The sequence below is a fragment of the Heteronotia binoei genome, chromosome 10 (assembly GCF_032191835.1).
Source record: "Heteronotia binoei isolate CCM8104 ecotype False Entrance Well chromosome 10, APGP_CSIRO_Hbin_v1, whole genome shotgun sequence".
Taxonomy (NCBI): Eukaryota; Metazoa; Chordata; class Lepidosauria; order Squamata; family Gekkonidae; genus Heteronotia; species Heteronotia binoei.
Window position 1 is genome coordinate 1,062,298 of NC_083232.1, and position 21,722 is coordinate 1,084,019.

Sequence of the window (21,722 nt, forward strand, 5' to 3'; positions counted from 1 at the left end):
ACATCCAAGGTCCGCTAGGGGTTGCCAGAAGTCAACCATGACATCCAGGCACATATGTGTGCGCACGCACACACACACAAAATACCCCCAAAAAATGGAAACTGAGGATGGAGTTGCCCCTCCCCTTCATACACCTCTGTTGTATTTACTTGTTTACATTGTAATTCTGTATGTTTTGTGTTGTGAGGCTTTTTGAGTCATAGAATCACAAAGTTGGAAGGGACTTCCTGGGTCATCTAGTCCAACCCCCTGCACGATGCAGGAAATTCATAAATGGCCCCACACATCCCCAGTGTCCCATGCCCAGAAGATGGCAAAACTGCCAGGATTCCTGGGGCCAAACCGGCCTGGAGAAAAACTGCTGCCTGACCCCAGGGTGGCGACCAGCATTTCCCGGGGGGCGTGAGAAAGGGCCACGAGAACTAAGCCCTGATGCAGCCCCTCCTGCCCTCCCTCTCATGACCTGCCTAAGTTCACAGAATCAGCACTGCTGTCAGGTGGCCGCACAGCCTCTACTTCAAAACCTCCAGGGAAAGAGCCCACCTCCTCGAGGAAGCCCACCCTCTCCTGAGGAGTCCACAGGGTTGTAGAAAAGGGAGGGACTGGATAACTGAAGTCACTTCTGCTTATGCAGCCAGAAGGGGGTCACTATCTGAGTAACTCCCCCCCCCCTCAAGTCTCCCAGTGGCTGCCAGCTGAGGGCTGGCAACTTCAGCACCCAGGGAGCTTCAGGGCAGAGAGAGATTTGAACCCAAGTCTAACCAGCCCTCATGGCTGATTCGCTATAACCTTCTGCTGAGCCTTGTTTCTCACAATGGCTGCTGTTTTCACCTCATGAGCCACAACTGCCCTCCACAGTGTCTCCAGAGCTCCCCGTCACCCCATCTCACGTGCCGGGAGGGAGGCCTTGCCGAACAGGAGAGTTCCAGTGCCAGAACGGACACTGTGTCCCCGCAGGGCCTAACGGCACCATCTGCAATGGAGTCAACGACTGCGGGGACTTCTCTGATGAATTCCGCTGTGGTGAGTGGCAGCCTTGCCCCTGAGACCCAAGGAGGGGGGAAGCAAGCAAGATCCAAGGATTCCTTCACACCTGGTTTTGGCAGGCGTGCATGCACAGTGTTTTACATGTATACCCAGGGCTTTTTTTGTAGCAGGAACTCCTTTGCATATAAGGCCACACACCCCTAATGTAGCCCATCCTCCTGGAGCTTACAGTAGGCTCTGTATGAAGAGCCTTGTAAGCTCTTGTAGGATTGGCTACAACAGGGGTGTGTGGCCTAATATGCAAAAGAGTTCCTGCTACAAAAAAGCCCTGCCTATACCTAAAAATATAAAAGGTTATATCAAGACTATCTTCCCTGATCAATGGTTGCTTCACTGATTCTATTCACTTTGCAGGCAAATAGCTTCAGGATGGAGCGCTGGTTTCGTGACATTCATTTGGAAGAGAGGCCGTAGATGTCTGCTAGCTCTTGGCCTATAAGTCTAATAGATATTTTTGCCATCCTGTGGAAAATTTCAGCTAACAGAAGGGAGGAGGCATTTATTTTGGTCTTCTCCATGCACAACAGCACACCTCTGAAGATACTGTTGAGACATTCGGTTAATATAGCCAAGTTTGCCCAGTCTTAGAAGCGTGACATTCAGCACAGTAAATAAATCTCCTGAGAAGTATATTGCAAAAGGAACACTTACATTTATTTGTGTCGATTCAGTTCACATTCAGGTTTGAGTCGAAAGAAGCCTAATCTAAAATGTACTTTCCTATCACAAGGAAAAGGAAAGGAAAGGTCCCCTGTGCAAGCACCAGTCATTTCCGACTCTGGGGTGACGTTGCTTTCACAACGTTTTCATGGCAGGCTTTTTACGGGGTGGTTTGCCATTGCCTTCCCCAGTCCTCTACGCTTTCCCCCCAGGAAGCTGGGTGCTTCCTGTCACAAGAGGCAAGCTAAATCTGGCATCAGATGTACGGATGTATGAGGGGCTTGTTTCCACAGGAAAGACCTGCAGAGACCTGTGACTCCATCAGAGCCATGCAAGAAGAACAAAGAAAAGCAGAATAAGATTTGAATCCAGTGTCACCATTTAGACCAACAAAGTTTGATTCTGGGTAGGAGCTTCTTCAAAGTTTGTGTGCACATGAAAGCTTCTACTGAGAATTAAGCTTTGGGGGTCTTAAAGATGCCCCTGGCCACAAGCGTTGTTCTGTTGCTTCAGACCCCTGGCTGCCCACCGGTAAGGAAAGGAGAGAGAGAGGAAGGGCTGCTCTCAGGTCAAACAAAAGAGAAATACCTGCAGGCGCTTAGAGTGCTGTTGCCCCCACACCCCTCCGTGCCCAGGCATGCTGAGCTGCTCATGCCAGCTGATGCCTCAAGCTGTTTGGAGGGTTCCTTTGGGATGCAACATGAAGGGGCAGATGAGAAAGTCATGCTGACAAAAATCCCATCCATCCTGTAATATAGTGGGTTCTATGCAATGATGAGGTGAGGTGGTGCTGAACATAGCTCTTTTATTGAATACAGCATAGTATAGGGCTGCCTCAAAAGACTGAAGACTAGACAACAGGGCCAACTATATATATACACAAAGTCCCTGCGTTAGCATGCTATTGGACCTGTCACGTTCTCAGGGTGCAGACAGGCAGGAGTCCAAAGCCAGTCCAAGGTCAAAGTCCAGAAAGTCAAGCAGGAGCCAATGCAGAATCAGAAACCGGAATCAGAAGTCAATGTCCAAAAGCCAAAAGGTCAGGGTGCCAAGGAGATCAAGCAGGTCAGAATCAGGAAGGAGCGTGGATGCAAGCCAGAACATAGACTTGTTGCTTCCACAAGGTTACCAGGTCCTGGGTGGGAGCTATAAGGGAGTCTCAATCAGCCTGCTCCCTGGGTGGCAGTGACTCTGCTAGAACTCAGGGCTGAGAGACCTGAAGCATCGGCGTGCCTCATGTCTTTGCTCTGAAAGTTCTTTCCGGAGCCTGCTTCGAACTCTTGAGATGGGAGGAGGAGAGCTTGGAGGAGATTGATAGTCAACAGCTGACTCTGGTGCCTGGAGAGTGTTTTATAGGCCAGCTGCTGTTTGTTCAGCTGAGGAACTGGCTGGCAACTCTTCTAGTCTGTTAACCTTTCCAGCCCCTCCTCGTCAGGGCTCATGACAGGACCATTCAAACAGCAGGGGTCCCAAGATTGGAGCAGGGCAGCAGGAATTTGGACCCTACCGCCCGTGGTTCCTGAGTCCCCAAGCTCAGTCCTGCAGGCTCCAAAGAGCCAGGCAAGAACTCCATATCATTGATACAATTCCAGCCACATATACAACACATCCACAGACATTTATTGCAAGATCCAAGCCAAAATTTTTCTTACAGCAACGCACACACACACACCCCCATCCTGTGCTACAAGCTCTTTGCATAGGGCGGACCCCCCAGGGAATAGATCCCTGACACAGTTGGCCATGCCGTGTGACTGTTTAGCACACTTTTGGTTCTTTCCAGTTGTGGTGGTGAACTCCCAAGGGGAAGGATCCCCTTTCTGCCACCTCAGGATCCTTGTTGAACTCTGCTGGTCTGTGGCCCCCTTACCCACCCTCTGTTTGTGCCCCCTTGCCAGGAGCTGCCCCATCGCTGGAGCCTGCCACTCCCCAGGTCTGCCTGCCCTCCCAGTTCCACTGTGCCTTGGCCAACACCTGCATTGAGGCCACCCAGAGGTGTGATGGGGCTCCCCACTGCCCGGATGCCGCGGATGAGATCGGCTGCATCGCTACAGCCAGAGTTCCCCCAGGGAGCACCATCAGGTAATTCACAGACGAGGGGAGTGAAGTGAAGGTGAGGCGTGGGGCCCCCCTCCGAACAGATCCTCTCACTCCCACAGGGAGCAGAGGAGCCACCAACTCATCCAGGTCTTCTGCAGCAGCTGCTGACTGGGCCTGGGTTCCAACGAAAAATGATTCACGTGCTCAGAAGACCCAAGCTGAGGACGTCTTCTTCCCTTCACTGCTTTGAGCCATCTTTGAGCATGAGCCGCAGGTGAAGGATTCTATTGGAGACCATTGGTCCCCATGAGTGTTGTTTAAAAGTTTCAATATTGATTATTTTCAATGCTTGTGGAATATCCCCTGTTGATAAAGAATTGGGGCAGAAGTTGATGACCTGCCCAGGGAATTCCAAGATGTCTTCATGTTGCATTGATTGAAGGAACATTCTTCATTGAAGGAAACGTTTACATTGTAAAAAAGGCATCCTCGGCTTGGATCTTTTGAGCACGTGAATCATTTTTCGTTGGGACTTTGTTAGGGACTTATGTCTCTTAATTGTCTTATTGTTTATATAAATCATTCGTTATTTGTCACTATAACCTTTGGGTTGTGTTATTGTTTCCGTTTGGAGGTTGGCAGCCCTGTAACTGGCACTCAGCTCCCTCCCCAGCTGTTCACCAGGACTTAGAGCAAGGCTTCTGAAAGCTGAGATGCCCAGGAAGCCGGCTATGTGTGCCAGGGCCCTGTCATTATTTATTTATTTATTTATTAATTTCATTTATATCCCGCCCTCCCCCACCTTGGCAGGCTCAGGGCGGCTAACAGCAATCCATAAAAACACACCATAATAAATAAAACATTAGAATTACATTATAGAACAATAAAACATTAAAACATTAAATTAAAAACCAGTCTAGTAGATACAATTATACTGCGGTATAGATCTTTGGACCGCATTGGCGGATCTTTAATTACCATTTTTCTTAGCAGTCCGAATATGCTGATTTAAAAAGGATGGTCTTGCAGGCCCTGCGGAACTGTTCAAGGCTCCGCAGGGCCCGCACCTCCTCGGGGAGTCGGTTCCATAGGGTAGGGGCCGCGATCGAAAAGGCCCGTATTCTGGTGCTCTGATATTTAACTTCCTTCGGCCCAGGGATAGTCATTAAGTTTTTCCCCGTTGACCTCAGTGCTCTCTGGGGTTCATATGGGGAAAGACGGTCCCTCAGGTAGGCAGGTCCTCGGCCATATAAGGCTTTAAAGGTAACGACCAACACTTTGTACTGGACCCGGTATATAATCGGCAGCCAGTGCAGTTCACGTAGTCCCGGCCATATATGCTCCCGTTTCGGGAGTCCCAACAACAGCCTGGCCGCCGCGTTCTGCACTAGCTGCAATTTCCGGGTCCGGCACAGAGGTAGCCCCAAGTAGAGGGCGTTACAGTAGTCTAGTCTTGAGGTGACCGTTGCGTGGATCACTGTTGCGAGGTCCCGGCGCTCAAGGAAAGGGGCCAACTGCCTTGCCCGCCTCAGATGGAAGAATGCTGACTTGGCAGTGGCTGCTATCTGGGCCTCCATCGATAATGAAGGCTCCAGTAAAACACCCAGACTCTTTACCTGGCGCGCTGCTTTCAATGGCGCACCATCGAAGGCCGGGAGAGCTATTTCCCTTCCCAGAGCGCCGCGACCCACGCATAGGACCTCTGTCTTCGCTGGGTTCAACTTCAGCCCACTCAGCCTGAGCCATGTCGCTACAGCCTGTAATGCCCGGTCGAGATTCCCTGGAGCGGGGCCGGGCCAGCCATCCATTAGTAGATAGAGCTGGGTGTCATCTGCATATTGATGACAACCCAGCCCAAACCGCCGGGCAATCTGGGCAAGGGGGCGCATATAGATGTTAAACAGCATCGGGGAGAGAACTGCTCCCTGGGGCACCCCACAATCCAGTGTGCGCCTCCGGGACCGCTCGCTCCCGATAGCCACCCTCTGTCCCCGACCTAGGAGAAAGGAGGAAAGCCATTGCAAGGCCAACCCCTCGACCCCAATGTCGGCGAGGCGGCGCGTCAGTAGCCGATGGTCGACTGTATCAAATGCAGCCGACAGATCTAACAGCATCAGTACCGCAACGCCGCCCCGATCCAGTTGCCGTTGGAGGTCATCTACTAAGGCGACCAGCACCGTCTCCGTCCCATGGCCCGGCCGGAAACCAGACTGACATGGGTCTAAGACAGAAGCGTCATCCAGAAACCCCTGTAGCTGCAACGCCACGGCCCTCTCAATAATTTTACCTAAGAACGGTAAATTGGACACCGGCCGGTAGTTCGCCAATTCGGCCGGGTCTGCTGTAGCTTTTTTCAGGAGAGGGCGGACCAAAGCCTCTTTCAGAGGTGTTGGAAAATGCCCCTCTAAAAGGGATCTATTTATGATGTCCCGTAAAGGGCATCTAAGCTCCCCTTGGCAAGATTTAATCAGCCAGGAGGGGCAAGGGTCCAGATCACATGTTGTCGGGCGAGCAGCAGAGAGGATTCTGTCGACTTCCTCCAGGCTGAGTGGGTCGAAGTGGTCCAGCACTAAACCTGAAGACAGGCACGGAGCCTCAATTTCACTCACTGTATCTAATGTGGTAGGCAGGTCTTGGCGGAGCAGCGAGATTTTATCTGCAAAGTATTTCGCAAATGCCTCACAGCCTATTCCTAATTCTCTAACATTTGGTTTGCCTTGTGGCAACGTTGTAAGATCCCCAATTATTCTAAATAATTGTGCTGGGCGCGAGTTTGCAGATGCAATCTTGGTTGCAAAGTAATCTTTCTTTGCAGCCTTGACTGCCACCTCATAAGACTTCATAAACGTTCTATAGGATGTTCTCGTTGCTTCGTCCCGAGTATGCCTCCACTGCCTCTCTAGTCGTCTGAGCCCTTGTTTCAGCTGGCGTAACTCCAAGGTATACCATGGAGCCAGCTTCGTGCGAGGGCGCAGAGGGCGCCGGGGTGCAATTTCGTCGATAGCCCTGGACAGCTGGCCCTGCCAGATTTCCACCAGGTCATCGAGGGAATTGCCAGTGGGCCAGGGATCCCTTAGGGCCGTTTGGAACCGTTCCGGGTCCATCAAGCCCCGAGGGCGAGCCAAAATAGGCTCTCCGCCCATACAGGGTTGGGGCGGCATCCCCACACGGGCCTTAAGGGCTAGGTGATCCGACCATGGTACCGCTTCTCCGGCGATATCGTTCACCAAAATCCCGGCTGCAAAGATCAGGTCTAATGTATGCCCGGCCTGATGCGTGGGAGTCGTGACAAATTGAGAGAGTCCCAGTGTCGCCATGGACGACACTAGGTCCATCGCCTGAGTGGAGGCCGTGTCGTCGGCATGGACGTTGAAGTCACCCAGGACCATAAGCCTCGGGTACTCCAACGCCCAGCCCGCCACTGCCTCCAATAGTGATGGTAAGGCGTTAGCTGGTGCGTTGGGCGGACGGTACACCAGCCAAACCGCCAACCCCTCTCCAACATCCCATGCCAGACCGGTGCATTCAATCCCATCAATCTTTGGATCCGGGAGAGCCCGAAAGGAGTAATCCTCCCGTATGAGTAGTGCTACCCCTCCCCCCCGCCCGCTCATCCGTGATTGGTGAAAGACCGAGTATCCCGGGGGGGACATCTGGGAGAGGGCTACTGTCTCCCCGTCCCTCACCCAGGTCTCGGTCACGCAAGCCAGGTCCATGTTCTGCCGTAGCAGAAACTCCCTAAGGGTTGCGGTCTTATTATTTATGGACCTGGCATTACATAACACCAATGACAGAGGCGAGCATTTCCTCTTGGTCCCACTACCTGCTACCATTGGGATGGGAAGTAGACTGGAAGGTGGCCGAGCACCATTTCGTCTCTGTCTCCTTCCCTTATATTTTTGTCTATTCCCACCGTCATATCTTCCCCTCCCCAGGAGCACTGGAATCCCCTGGCCAAACATCTGCACCAAACCAAAATGAACCCAAGATAAACCCACCGGTGTCACTCCCCCGATTTGTTTGCACCTGCCGTTTCAATTTACCCTCCTCACCACAACCCCTCCGGTTCCCGGCTAAGAGACCCACTACTTATGTCTTAAATTAATTAATTTAGTTAGCCCTCCCAATCCATCTTACAACCAATTAGTTTAAATTCATATAAATTCATTAATTCCTAAACTTATTAATAAATAATCCCTCCCACCCCCCATCCTAATTAATAAGTTAAGGAAAAAAAAAAATTTTTTTTTTTTATATATATATATATCTAAATATTAAGTCAATCGCTAATTGATTGGTAAAATAATCAATAATTAATTAACAATAATAAAATTGGTTCTATTAGTGAGATAGCCGTCGTTCATCCGTGGGGTGTGAGTCCAGATAGTCTGTTGGGTAGGATGACAAATTGCACACTGCCCATAGATGTTCTTCATTAATAACATTTACAGTTTCAGTCCCAGTGGTGGTCTTGGTGATGTTAAAGTGCAGGTGCTGGTAATGGCAAGATGTTAAGTTAGTCCCAATGATGTTAAAGTGCAGATGCAGATGGTCCCAACTTCGGGTTTGATTCAGCCGCTCGGGCATCTGAGCCTGGTGATCTGAAGAGAGGGGTGGGGGGGCAAAGTCCGTCTTGCGATCTCTTGATTAGTCCGGCCAGGGAGCACAGCTTCTATCTGTGTCGCCTCTGATCTTTTTTGACTCAGCACGCATGTTTTTTGACTCAGCACGTCATGTTCTCAGGGTGCAGGCAGGCAGGAGTCCAAAGCCAGTCCAAGGTCAAAGTCCATGAAGTCAAGCAGGAGCCAAGTCACCAATGCAGAATCACAAACCGGAATCAGAAGTCAATGTCCAAAAGCCAAAGGGTCAGGGTGCCAAGGAAATCAAGCAGGTCAGGATCAGGAATCAGGAAGGAGCGTGGATGCAAGCCAGAGAACAGAGTTGTTGCTTCCACAAGGTTACCAGGTCCTGGGTGGGAGCTATATGGGAGTCTCAATCAGCCTGCTCTCTGAGTGGCAGTGACTCTGCTAGAACTCAGGGCTGAGAGATCTGAAGCATCGGCGTGCCTCATGTCTTCACTCTGAAAGTTCTTTCCGGAGCCTGCTTTGAACTCTTGAGATGGGAGGGAGGAGCGCTTGGAGGAGATTGATCATCAACAACTGATACTGGTGCCTGGAAGTGATTGATGGGCCAGCTGCTGTTTGTTCAGCTGAGGAACTGGCTGGCAACTCTTCCAGGTCTGTTAACCCTTCCAGCTCCTCCTCATCAGGGCTCATGACAGGCCCAGTCTTTGTGTAGCAGAATGGATTGTGGGGCTGTGTCCACCGCAAGCGTTTTGATTGCTGTCATCACTGCTGCGAATGCAGAGGTGTGCCTGTCAGTGGCAGAACTTCCACCTGTGGGCATTTTCTGTGCACTTCATCCTTTCCCAGAATTTCCCCATCCTTAGGTATTCCACACTGTCATTTTAATTGCTGTGGGAAGAATCATTCCTCCTTGTGCTGTTTCTTTTAGCCCTTGGACCCTCGAGAGGCAGCCATGGAAGCCGTCTGTGCCCTACGCAACGCAGGTATGATGCTGAAGACTGTCCTGAGGGGAAGGGGAGGGGCCACTCTTGCTTTGTGGGAACATCCGGTTATCAGAGGAAACCACACAGAGAGGAGGCATGACTTGGTTTTGCTGCTGTTCAGACTACCGATTGCACCTGGCCTAGGGTTAGAGTTAGGGATTAGGATTATGGTTAGGGCTAGGGCGGGCTGGGTGATTCTCCCCCCCCCCCCCCCCAAATTTATACAGTAAAACCCAAAAATACTGGAGTGACGGTAAAGATTAAATATAAACAGCAACCCGACACTAGGCAATTATGAATAAAGATGCCACGCAGTGGTTCAGCTCAAGGCCCATTCCAGACGAAGACCCCAGGATTTATTATCTCCGTTTCAATTTTATAACATCTTCAACAGTGGAATGAGCTTAAATGAATTGTTCTGGATGTCAATGTTGATGGAAATTACTCCTGAATATTTTCACTTAATATTTGTGAAATTCCAATAATAATTTTATGGTGCTTTCCACCCAATTTAAATCATTTCCCATTTTAAGTTAAATTTATTTCATAGGAATCAGTCCTTCGTTCTATGTAACACACGCCCCCCCCCCCCCCCCGAACAATTCATTTAAGCTCATTCCACTGTTGAAGATGTTATAAAATTGAAATGGAGATAATAAATCCTGGGGTCTTTGTCTGGAATGGACCTTGAGCTGAACCACTGCGTGGCATCTTTATTCATAATTGCCTAGTGTCTGATTCCCCACACACACCCCATCTGACTACTTGGTGTGGAGATTTTTGTTTCCTTCTCTTCCTTCAAGATATATAACTGCATTTCTCTCTGATGTTCCTGGCACCCTCTTTCAGTTAGTCCACAAGGACATGTGTGGCTTGACCAAATGTGCACCAAAGAGGACTCTGGCTTCCAGATACATGAACTGTAGTTCTGCTTGTGCAGCTTTGGTTATTTAGAAAGTTGGGATATGGGCTTAATTTCTGGTCTGGAACTGGTTCAGCTATATATTTTAGGCTCTGGGGTGTTTGTTTTTATGCTCTGGCTTGGTTTTAATGGCTTGTTTTGTTTTGTTTAAACGGCCCCGTGGTGCAGAGTGGTAAAGCAGCAGTACTGCAGTACTGTGATCTGAACTCTCTGCTCACGACCTGAGTTCTATTCCAGAGAAAGCTGGTTCAGGTAGCCGGCCCAAGGTAGACTCAGCCTTCCATCCTTCCGAGGTCGGTGAAATGAGGACCCAGCTTGCGGGGGGAAAGTGTAAAAGACTGGGGAAGGCAATGGCAAACCACCCCGCAAAAAGTCTGCCGTGAAAATGTTGTGAAAGCAAAGTCACCCCAGAGTCAGAAACAACTGGTGCCTGCACAGGGGACCATTCCTTCCTTTCCTTTCCTTTGTTCTTGTACTGATAATATGTTAACATTTTTATGATTTGATGACATTATCGCCAAGCCATATGGGTCAGGGCAGGGTCTGGGGATGGGGGTGTGTAAATTCCTGAAATAAATAATAGAATCATAGAGTTGGAAGTGACCTCCTGGATCATCTAGTCCAACCCCCTGCACAACGTGGGAAGGGAACTTCACAAATACCTCCCCCACAAATAAATGCAAGGGATGCCAGGTGGACGCCGTGTCCGTTGTCAAATGCAGAGGTTAATTGCACCTGAACATGGAAGTTCTGTCTCATCAGGAAGGCTATTGCCAGACTTCTCCTCCATGAACTTGTCCAGAGTCACTTGAACTACAGACGGCTGTAGGGCAGTCCGGATGAAGCAGCGGTTTATATTTATTTTAGAAATTTGTGCCTCCCTTCTGTTAAGCATAAAGCTAAACACAATAGAAATCCAAACATAAAACTTAAGAACCCAACTAACCCAATCTCTTCAGATCCTGGAAACTAAACAGTGTTGTCCCCGGTTGGTACTTGAATGGATGGGAGACCACCCAGGAAGCCCAGGGCCGCTGTGCAAAGGCAAACCATTTTTGTGCATTGCTGACCTTGAAACCCGCCTGGGGTTGTCATAAGTCGGCTGCGGCTTGAGGGTGCTTTCCTCCACCAATCAAACACCTCCATCAAATACGAAGCTCTGCCCTGCCCAGGGGGTCAGCCATCCCACAGTCCAGAGCCTGCAAACCTGAGTGCAGAGGACATTTCCAGGCTGGCAAAGGTCAGACAACTGGCCCGCCAGCAAGCAGTGGGAATCCAGAGCTATCGAGCTTGAGACAAATAGATTTCAGCTTCTGGGTTTGGTGGAATAAGCTTGCCTGGCAGCACCGTTCCCAAATCTCCAGCAAAGGCTGCCGGGCCCTGCTGCAGAGGAAGGTGTAGGTCTTGCAGAGGTCAAACACGCCTCTAGGAAGGAGCCACTACCGAGCAGGCCAAGTTGGCAAGTGGGCCTGCATGGGAGGGGCTGTCCTTCCGGTGTGTGGGAAGAGGCCCCCTGCCCTTCCTAATGGGAAGGAAAGATGGAGGCAGCCTCCCTGGAGGCCTGCAGGAGTACAGACTGACTTGCAGCATATGGCTCTTTCCCTCCATCCTCACAGGTGTCGCCTGGTGGATGGCCATCTCCTGAAGGCTTCAGCCCCACCCCGCCAGGTATTGTGCTCCTCTCTCTGCAGTACATCCCCCCCCCCCGGGCTCTGCCTGCCCCCTCACAGATCTGTAGGCAGCAGCTTCCTTCCCCAAGGGGATGCTCCAGGATCCTCCTTCCTCAGTGGTCTTGGCCCTGCCCTTCACCTACACCAGTCAAGGCAGCTGAGAGGAAGTGGGTCTCTGGGGAGAGAGGCACGATGGGGCAGCAGGCTCTGTAACAGAGTGGCCTCCCCTCCCTTCCACAGGTCTCTGCAGCCAGCCCCTTGGTCTGGGAGACGGGCGCATCCTCAGCCAGCAGCTGAGCTCCTCTTCCTACCGGGATGGAAACCCTCCAGATGCCGCTCGCCTCAACCCTAAGCCCAATGGGTAAGGGAGCGTGGGGATTGATTGCCCTGGGGGTGACCTGCCTTGAGGGAGTGGGCGGTGGAGCTAAAAGGGCAGAATGTGGCAATGGAGGACGGCAGTCAAGAGACGGCGGGGGGGGGGGAGGCAAAGGAGGAGAGGCAACAGATGCTGATGGAGTCGGAGGCTGCCATCTTGAAGCACAGCTCTGTAGAGCAGGGGTGGCCAATGGTAGCTCTCCAGAGGGGTTTTTTTGCCTACGACTCCCATCGGACCCAGCCATTGGCCATGCTGGCTGGGGCTGATGGGAGTTGTAGGCAAAAAACATCTGGAGAGCTACCATTGGCCACCCCTGCTGTAGAGTATCTGTGTGAGGCTGCCAGCACTAGAAGAGGATCCCTGGAGATCTTGGGGGGGGGGCCTTGGAGAGGGTGTATAGCCCATCCTCCAAAGCAGCCATTTTCTCCAGGAGATCCCCAGGCCCCACCTGGAGACTGGCAACCCTGTGACGGGGAGGGAAACGTGGGGTGGGAGTATAAGGTTGCTGAGGTGCTGCAGCAGTTGCCCTTGTCTTGGCTGCTGTTCCTGTTCTGTTGCTGGCAGAGAGAGCAGCTCCCCTTCCCCTCCCTCCCTCGCAGGCAGGACTCAAACGCCGGCTGGAGCCCCCACGAGGCCGACCCCAGCCCCTACTTCCAGGTGGACTTCCAGCGGCTCACCTTCATCACAGCCGTGGTCACCCAGGACGGGGACTTCCTCACACACTACCAGCTGGCCTACAGCAGGGACGGTGTTGACTTCCAGAACTACACAGGGGCGAGGCTGCACAAGGCGTCCTCCCTGCAAGCTGAGGCACAGGTAGCTACTTCTTCTTCCTGCCTCCCCAAGGCCAGGCTGACCTGCTCACCTCCCACCTGGGCAGCTTCTGGTGCCCACAGGCCTGATGAGGCCAGCGCTGTTCATCGCAGCAAGGCCTGGCCAGCCCCCGTCGTTGCTTCCCTTTCTGCCTTGATTTCCCAATCCGTTTGGGGAGGGTGTTCTATTTATTTATTTATTCCGTAACTTATATCCCGCCCTTCCCACAAGTGGCTCAGGGCGGCTTACAACAAACAATAAAACAATAAAATCGGAACAAATTAATACATTTAAAATCAAGCATTTAAAACCTAAAAACCTTAAAATTTTACATTATACATTAAAACTATGCAGTATAATCACAAAAATATGGAATCTAGAAAGCTACATTTGTCCAGTCAGGCGTAGGCTAACTGGAAGAGGGTCGTCTTACAGGCCCTGCGGAACTGAGTAAGATCCCGCAGGGCCCTCACCTCTTCCGGTAGCTGGTTCCACCACATAGGGGCCATTGTGGAAAAGGCCCTGTCTCTAGTTGTTTTGAGGCGCACTTCTTTGGGCCCAGGAATGGTGAGAAGATTTTGAGTCCCAGACCTCAGTACTCTCTGGGGAATGTGGCCCCTCAATTCTGGCCCCTCAAAGCAGAGGGGAGGAGCTGGCTGTGTCCTCTCTCTGTAAGCTGAGAGAGCTGCCTCCCATCCCGACGCTGAGAGCCAGTGTGATGCCGTGGTTAAGAGTGGCAGTCTCTAACCTGGAGAGCCGGGTTTGATTCCCCCCTCCTCCTCCCCCCATGCAGCCAGCTGGGTGACCTTGGGCTAGTCATAGCTCTCACAGCCTTATCTGCCTCACCACGTGCCTGTTGTGGGGAGAGGAAGGGAAGCCACTTTGAGACTCCCTACAGTCAAGAAAAGCAGGGTATTAAAACCTACTTGCCGCCTTCTTTCTACTTTCATACCCGTTTTGAGATCCTCATGGGAAGAAGCTGGGTTGAAATGTTGTCCATGACTAGACAAGCATTTCCTGCCCCCTTGGCTGAGCTGTCCCCCCCTTCCCCCCCTCCAGTCTCCTCTGCAATCTCCCCCCCCCAACTGGCGCCTTCACTCACTCATGGCAAGCTGCTCTCCCCTCTCCCAGGTTCTGCTCGGCAGCTCTGACAGGTCCACTCTGGTGCGCCAGGAGCTGAGTCCGCCCATCTTGGCCCGCCTGCTGCGCCTGGTGCCCACCGCCTCTCAGGGCAGCATCTCCCTGCGGATGGAGGCCCTCGGCTGCCCCTGGAGTGAGTGGGGGGCTGGGCTGTGATGGGGCACCCAAGGGATGATGCCCCGAAGGTCCTGCGCTGGAGCCCTGCTCCCCTCCTGCCGCCTGGGCTGGCTCCCTCTCCTCCTCCTCCTCACCCGCAGACGGGCAGGGAGGCTGTTAGGGTTGCCAACTTTCAGGTGGGGCCTGCAGATCTCCTGGAATTGCAACTGCTCTGTAGATGACAGAGATGAGGTCCCTCCCCCCAGAGGGGCTGCTGCAGCATTCTGTCCCACGCAGGTCCCTCCTCCAGGCTCCAGCCTCAAAGCTCCAGGGACTCCCCAACCCAGAGCTGGCAACGGTGGGTACGTGGTGGACTGCGCAGGGCAGCGAGGGGCTCTGGTATAGCTCTTTCCCCGGGCTCTGAGGGGGAGCTGGCATCTAGGCCGAGGCGGGGCTTCTCTCCATGGCTTCCTCTTTTAGTTATTGTAGATTTTCCGGGCTGTATGGCCATGGTCTTGGCACAGTAGTACCTGACATTTCACCAGCAGCGTGACCGGCATCCTCAGAGGTATAACACAGGTGTAACACAGAGGTATAACACGTCTTTCTATGTTATACCTCTGAGGATGCCAGTCATAGCTGCTGGCGCAACATCAGATACTACTGTGCCAATACCACAGCCACACAACAACTAATGAATTCTGACCGTAAAAGCTTTCGACAGCTTCCTCCTTTGTTTTTCTGCAGAAACGGAGCCTGTGGGTGATGTGACGACCCCCTCCAGCAGAGTCCGAGTCCCTGGAACAGCCGGCACGGAGCCACCCCACAGGGGGCCATTCTCTTTCCCCTGGAGGCTCACGGGGGCACCAGGCCTGACTCAAGAGTTCCAACACTTTGGAGTAGCAACCATGAAGCCTGGAGAGACGTCGGCCCCTGGGACAGCCAGACCTGGGGTCAAGGTCTCCGAGCAGCCCCGAGAACCCACCATGCCTGCGTTCTTTCCCATGGGGACTCCCAGCCTCTTCTGGCCCCCTTCTCCAGGACTGGAGCAGCGGCTGGCACCCCCTGGGCCAAGCGTCACATCCAGAAGCCCCAGCGACACGGGGCTGCCTGGGCTCCACACCCTCCCATACCAGTCGAGTCTACCAGAGCTGGGACCCCCATTCACAGGTAAACATGGCAGGGTTGGGAACCACATCAGTGAGCAGGCATGCCCTGAGCACAAGAGCTGGGCCTTGGCAGTGGTGGCATCCCCCAGCAAGCCCTGGGAAGTCAAGGAGACCCAAGACCACACCAGGGGGAATGCTGGAGTCACCAGGGGGAAAGCTGGAGTTCAGACTGCCGACTCTGTGTGGGTAAATTTCTGGAGATTTGGAAGTGGAGTCTGGGGAGGATGCATTTGGGGTCCATAACGCCATAGAGTCCACCCCAGGGTTAGTGCTTTCCCATGGATGGAGGGCATTTCTGCTCTGGTCCTCAGGGGATGGTTAGATTCTGCCCTAACCCCCAGGCAGCCATTTTCATGGACTAGAGTTCCCAGGAGGAGAGGGCCAGAGTTCAGTGGGAAAGCAGATGCATGGGGTGGCAAAATGGACTCTGGTCAAGGCTCCATGCCATCCCTCAGGCCAACTGGAAGGTCCGTCTCTTACTCCCTCCCTCCCCTTGGCAGGGCCAACTCACACTCGAGGCCCCGACATGCCGCGGATCCTTTGCACTCAGGGGCAGTTTGCCTGCGAGCTGTTTGGCTGCGTGGAGGCCTCCTTCGTCTGTGACGGCCAAGAGGACTGCCTGGATGGGTCTGATGAGATGCACTGTGGTGAGTGCCTGGGAGGGGCCCTGGCTCAGTGGTGGGGGATGGACAGAGTCCCTGCGTGGCATGCAGAAGGTCCCCAGTTCAGACCCTGGCAACAGAGGAATGTGGAAGTCCTCCTCTGCCTGAAACCCTGCAGAACTGGCGCCAGCCAGAGTCGGCAAGACGGACCTCTACAAACCAGGGGTCCTATTCAGCATTTCTTACAACAGCTATTCCTGCTGCCGCCGCCCCCTTCTTTGCCAAAGGTGAATCTGTGCAGATTCCCAGGCAGGCTCAGCCCTCAGAAGGGCTGCTCTGGATGTTTTGCCAAGAAATTAATAGAAATTGAACTGGCTCACTGAAGAAACCGTGAAGTGCCATAAGAAGTTGTGGATAGCACCACAGTGCTCTGTTTCCCAGTTTTTAGTTTCCCATTGTTTTAGCGATTTCAACGTGATCTTTTTGGTCATTGTTAGCCGCCTTGAGTCCATTCCCGGAGAGGGTGGGATAGAAGTTTAAAGTAAATAAATACAAATAAATAAAAGTTGAGACTGTGGGGATCTGTTTGGACAGGCGGCCCAACAGTTGCACCGATGGCTACAGCGGCCCCCCCGCCTCCGCTGGGCCCTCCCAGCACCTGCTCCGCCAAGCAGTTCTCCTGCGGCAGTGGGGAATGCCTGGCCCTCGAGAGGCACTGTGACCTGCGCCAGGATTGCCAGGATGGCTCCGATGAGGCCAGCTGTGGTATGTGTGGAGGGCAACCCTTTCCTCTGGGCATGGGAGAGACAGGCCCCCAGGGCCTACCAGTGGGGTTGGGGCCGGAGAAGGAGGGCCAGTTGGCCTTGGCCTTGCATTCGCAGGTGGCCTCACATTTATACACGTGTTCTTTGGCATTTGGTAAATGTTGCAGCTTGTTTTGGGGAGGGACGGTGGCTCAGTGGTCGAGCATCTGCTTGGTAAGCAGGAGGTCCCAGGTTCAATCCCCGGCATCGCCAACTAAAAAGGGTCCAGGCAAGTAGGTGTGGAAAACCTCAGCTTGAGACTCTGGAGAGTCACTGCCAGTCTGAGTAAACAAGACTCACTTTGATGGATCCAGGAGGGTCTGATTCAGTAGAAGGCAGCTTCGTATGTTCATATTAGGGGAGGGATGGTGGCTCAGTGGTAGAGCATCTGCTTGGCATGCAGAAGGTCCCAGGTTCAATCCCCAGCATCTCCAACCAAAAAGGGTCCAGGCAAGTAGGTGTGGAAAACCTCAGCTTGGGACCCTGGAGAGCCACTGCCAGTCTGAGTAGACAAGACTGACTTTGATGGACCGAGGAGGGTCTGATTCAGTAGAAGGCAGCTTCGTATGTTCATATTAGGGGAGGGATGGTGGCTCAGTGGTAGAGCATCTGCCTGGTAAGCGGAAGGTCCCAGGTTCAATCCCTGGCATCTCCAACTAAAAAGGGTCCAGGCAAATAGGCGTGGGAAACCTCAGCTTGAGACCCTGGAGAGCCGCTGCCAGTCTGAGGAGACAAGACTGACTTTAGAGAGGGATGGTGGCTCAGTGGTAGAGCATCTGCTTGGCATGCAGAAGGTCCCAGGTTCAATCCCCAGCATCTCCAAATAAAAAGGGTCCAGGCAAGCAGGCGTGAAAAACCTCCACTTGAGACCCTGGAGAGCCGCTGCCAGTCTGAGGAGACAAGACTGATTCTGATGGATCCAAGAGGGTCTGATTCAGCAGAAGGCAGCTTCGTATGTTCATTGCTTTTATGTGCATCATCTGTCATCATTTTTAAATTTATTATTATGGCTGCTGGAGATGGTGGGAATTGCTGACATGTTGCCACTGCCATAGGGCAGCCTTTCATGGCCTCTTCGAGGCAAGAGGTGTTCGGAGGTGGCTGGCCGTTGCCTGCCTCTGCATCCCAGCCCTGGACTTCCTTGGAGGTCTCCCCGCCATGAACTAACTCAGGCCAACCCTGTTTCACTTCCGAGATCTGAGGAGACTGGGCCTGCCTGGGCCCTCCGGCTAGGGGGCGGGGCCTCCAAAGCTGGACCTCTGAGAGGGCCTGGAGGTGCCCTCGCCCAAAGGGACGTGGCTGGAGACCGATGTTCCCTCTAAGCTGCAGTGTCTTGTGAGCAAAAATTCTACTTGGTGAGCTCCTGGTATTAAGACCAAGAAAATTTTATTCAGAACGTAAGCTTCTGATGAAGTGTGCTCGGAGCACACGAAAGCTGACATTCTGAATAAAACTTTGTTGGTCTTAAAGGTGCACTCGATTCCTACTTTGTTCTACTGCAGGGGTGGCCAACGGTAGCTCTCCAGATGTTTTTTGCCTACAGCTCCCATCAGTCCCAGCCATTGGCCATGCTGGCTGGGGCTGATGGGAGTTGTAGACAAAAAAATCTGAAGAGCTACCGTTGGCCACCCTTGTTTTACTGCTTCAGACCAGCATGGCCGCCCACTTGGTATTAATGATGTCAGCTCCTGGCATTTAATTATTGTGCTCTGGGATCATCTTTCCTGAGCTGAGGCAAAAATGTGTGAGCTGGAGGCTAAAAATCTGTGAGCTAGCTCACACTAACTCAGCTGAGAGGGAACGCTGCTGGGGACAAGCGGCACTGGAGAAAAGGCCTCACTTTGGAGCATGGCAGGGTTAGTGCTTTCCCGTGGATGGAGGGCATTTATGCTCTGGTCCTCAGGAGATGGTCAGATTCTGCCCTCACCCCGGCATCTCTTCCCTTCCAGTGGACTGCATTTTGTCTGCCTGGACCTCTTGGAGTGAATGCAGCCGATCCTGTGGGCTGGGAGTGACTTTCCGCCGTCGGGATGTGCTCCGCCAGGCCCTTACTGGGGGCCAGTGCAACCGAGACGAGTTTGACAGCCGCTCCTGCTTCCACGGGGCCTGCCCAGGTAGTGCCTTCCTCTCCCTTGTCAGGAATCATCAGTGCGAGATGATTGGAGAGCCGGTTTGGTGTAGTGGTTAAGTGGGCGGACTCTTATCTGGGAGAACCGGGTTGGATTCCCCACTCCTCCACTTGCAGCTGCTGGAATGGCCTTGGGTCAGCCATAGCTCTAATAGAGAGCCAGTTTGGTGTCATGGTTAAGTGCATTGACTCTTATCTGTGAGAACGGGGTTTGATTCCCCACTCCTCCACTTGCAGCTGCTGGAATGGCCTTGGGTCAGCCACAGCTTTCACAGGAGTTGTCCTTGAAAGGGCAGCTGCTGTGAGAGCCCTCTCAGCCCCACCCACCTCGCAGGGTGTCTGTTGTGGGGGAGGAAGGTAACGGAGATTGTGAGCCGCTCTGAGACTCTTCAGAGTGGAGGGTGGGATATAAATCCAATATGTTCTTCTTTTGTAAGGCTGGACGGGCCACTGGCCGGATCCAGCTTGGCTTCTCTTACGCCCTCATGATTCCTGTGCTTGTGTGGGGTGTCCACTGTCCAGCTTCCACCCCCAGACATGTTAATGGGAAATGCTGTGGCTGGAATTAACTTGGTCTTTGTCAGCAGTGGTGAGACATCTTGGCACTGAAGAACTGTTTCTGGCTCCTTCCTGGCTGCCCTCCCCAGCCTCTGTCTCCTTCTGGTTTCTTGGTGCCCATCTCCCTTTGGGTTGACGATGGAGCCGAGGACACCGTTTATTGATGTAAAACAGTTCTGTCCTCCTTTTTCTCATGCTTCAAGGCAGCTCACAATAACATTTTCAGCTTGAGGCAAAAACCAAAATGGCAAACCCCAAAATCTCTGCCCCCTCGGAAGAGGCAGGCCAGTTCAGACACCCTCCAAAGCCCTCCTGGTAAACAGGCAGCCTGGCAGCATCTCCTGAAGCTCTCGGGGGGTGGGGGGCTCTCCCTACTTCTTCCGGAAGCTCATTCCAGAGAGCCAGAAGCAAGATGGGAAAGGCCCAGGGGGGTGTGGTCAGTGTTGAGTGGTGGGACAGCCAGTGGGTGGCTGTCTGAGGACTGGTGGCCCCCAGGGGACCTGGAAGGAAAGGGCATTGATCCCGCCCGCCCGCCCTTGCGGTCTCTTTCTGTCTAGTGAACGGGGCCTGGGCCCCCTGGGGCGAGTGGTCGGACTGTGATGCTGAATGTCGAGGGGGCGTTCGAAGCCGCACCAGGACTTGCGCAGACCCCCCACCCAAGAATGGGGGGCAGCCGTGTCCGGGGGATGCCGTGCAGATGGAGACATGCAACCTGCAGCCCTGTGGAGACGCCCGGGGTAGGTGGGCTGCGGCTAGGGTATGGGGGGGAACAGAACCGGTCCTTGGGATTTGAGGAATGGCCAGAGGGAAGAGGAGGCCCTGGCAGGCAATGGAGGTTCCGGGATGCAGGCAGCTTGCATAGAACCGGGGGGGGGCGCATTGGCTGAGGCACAAGAGCAGAGGGGGTGTGTGTGGGGGGGTCTCCGGAGGTTAATCTCTGAAAACAGAAGGTGCTGCTGTTGATGGAGGCCTGCCCCAGGACCCCAGAGACTCAGGAAGGGAATGCATGCATCCAACAGGGTGAGTTTTGTGAGTTTCCTGCATTGTGCAGGGGGTTGGACTAGATGGCCCTGGAGGCCCCTTCCAACTCTAGGATTCTTCCACACGCAGACTGCGGCCGGGACATGGTCTACGTGCAAGCCGGGCACTGCCAACGAGGCCTGGTGGCTCCATGTCCCCAGTCGTGCCAGCAGCTGAGTGCCGAGTCAAACTGTCACAGCAGCTGCGTTGAAGGTAAGTCTGTAGCCCTGGTGGCATTGTCTCCAGTAAGGACATCCTCTCCTGTCACATAAGCAGAGGCATTCTCTCTCTCTCTCTCTGCCCCCACAAAGGGCCCCCAGCCCAAGGCATTTCCTCCCTAGTCCAGAGGCCAGATGCACTGGAAGAGCATAACCAGGCATCTCTGTTATGTGGCAAGAGGGCACGAGGGTGACCTGCAGCCGCAGCTTCTCAGCATGGTGTGTGTGCTGCCAAAGACACAAAGTCACCCTCAGCCAAGTTTCAGTTTCAAGCTAATATAGGATTTCTTTATTAGGGAACTCCATTCTAGATAGTGTAGCTTGAGAGAATGGGATAGGATCTAATCTAGCTAGCTGGATGGGTGCAGATGCAGAGTGCACGTCCTGCATCCACGGTGCTAGAGATGGAAAGCCAGATGCGCTCCTTCTTCATGCATGTGGGAAAGAGGGAAGGAGGGAGGGAGGGAAGGAAGGAGGGAGGGAGGGAGGGAAGGAAAGAAGGAGGGAGGGAAGGAAGAAGGAAGGAAGGAAGGAAGGAAGGAAGGAAGGAAGGAAGGAAGGAAGGAAGGAAGGAAGGAAGGAAGGAAGGAAGTCCTGTCACTAAGAATAGCATTCTATTTCAAAGGGACACTATCAGGTAGCAGAAAGGAAGGGCTGCTCTCTGTGGGCCCTGACCTCTGCCAGTCTCTAAACCTGTGAGGCAGGAGACAGTGTCCAGTCCTTCACTTCCAACAAGTTCTAATCCCACCCCCACCCCCACCCCGCCGGAGGTTGGAAACCCCACCTGGAGCATCATCTTTGTGCCACACCCATTCAGCCACAAGGAAGGTGGGGGGGGGTCTGCCTCACTGCTGTGGGGTGGGGTGCCCTTGCGGGGGGAACCATGCTGCC

At 53.2% G+C, this 21,722-nt stretch overlaps 1 protein-coding gene across 1 annotated transcript in view; it reads left to right on the forward strand.

The window, feature by feature from the left end:
• LOC132578290 (SCO-spondin-like) overlaps window positions 1-21,722 on the forward strand; it is a 170,568-nt gene that overhangs the window by 76,222 nt on the left and 72,624 nt on the right. The window contains exons 44-56 of the mRNA XM_060248229.1: window positions 859-1,023; window positions 3,606-3,789; window positions 9,262-9,316; window positions 11,855-11,906; window positions 12,149-12,269; window positions 12,884-13,100; window positions 14,229-14,370; window positions 15,081-15,503; window positions 16,003-16,149; window positions 16,699-16,869; window positions 18,857-19,021; window positions 20,151-20,330; window positions 20,704-20,826. Of these exons, the coding sequence (XP_060104212.1) occupies window positions 859-1,023; window positions 3,606-3,789; window positions 9,262-9,316; window positions 11,855-11,906; window positions 12,149-12,269; window positions 12,884-13,100; window positions 14,229-14,370; window positions 15,081-15,503; window positions 16,003-16,149; window positions 16,699-16,869; window positions 18,857-19,021; window positions 20,151-20,330; window positions 20,704-20,826 (2,145 nt within the window). The remainder of the gene's footprint in view (window positions 1-858; window positions 1,024-3,605; window positions 3,790-9,261; window positions 9,317-11,854; window positions 11,907-12,148; window positions 12,270-12,883; window positions 13,101-14,228; window positions 14,371-15,080; window positions 15,504-16,002; window positions 16,150-16,698; window positions 16,870-18,856; window positions 19,022-20,150; window positions 20,331-20,703; window positions 20,827-21,722) is intronic.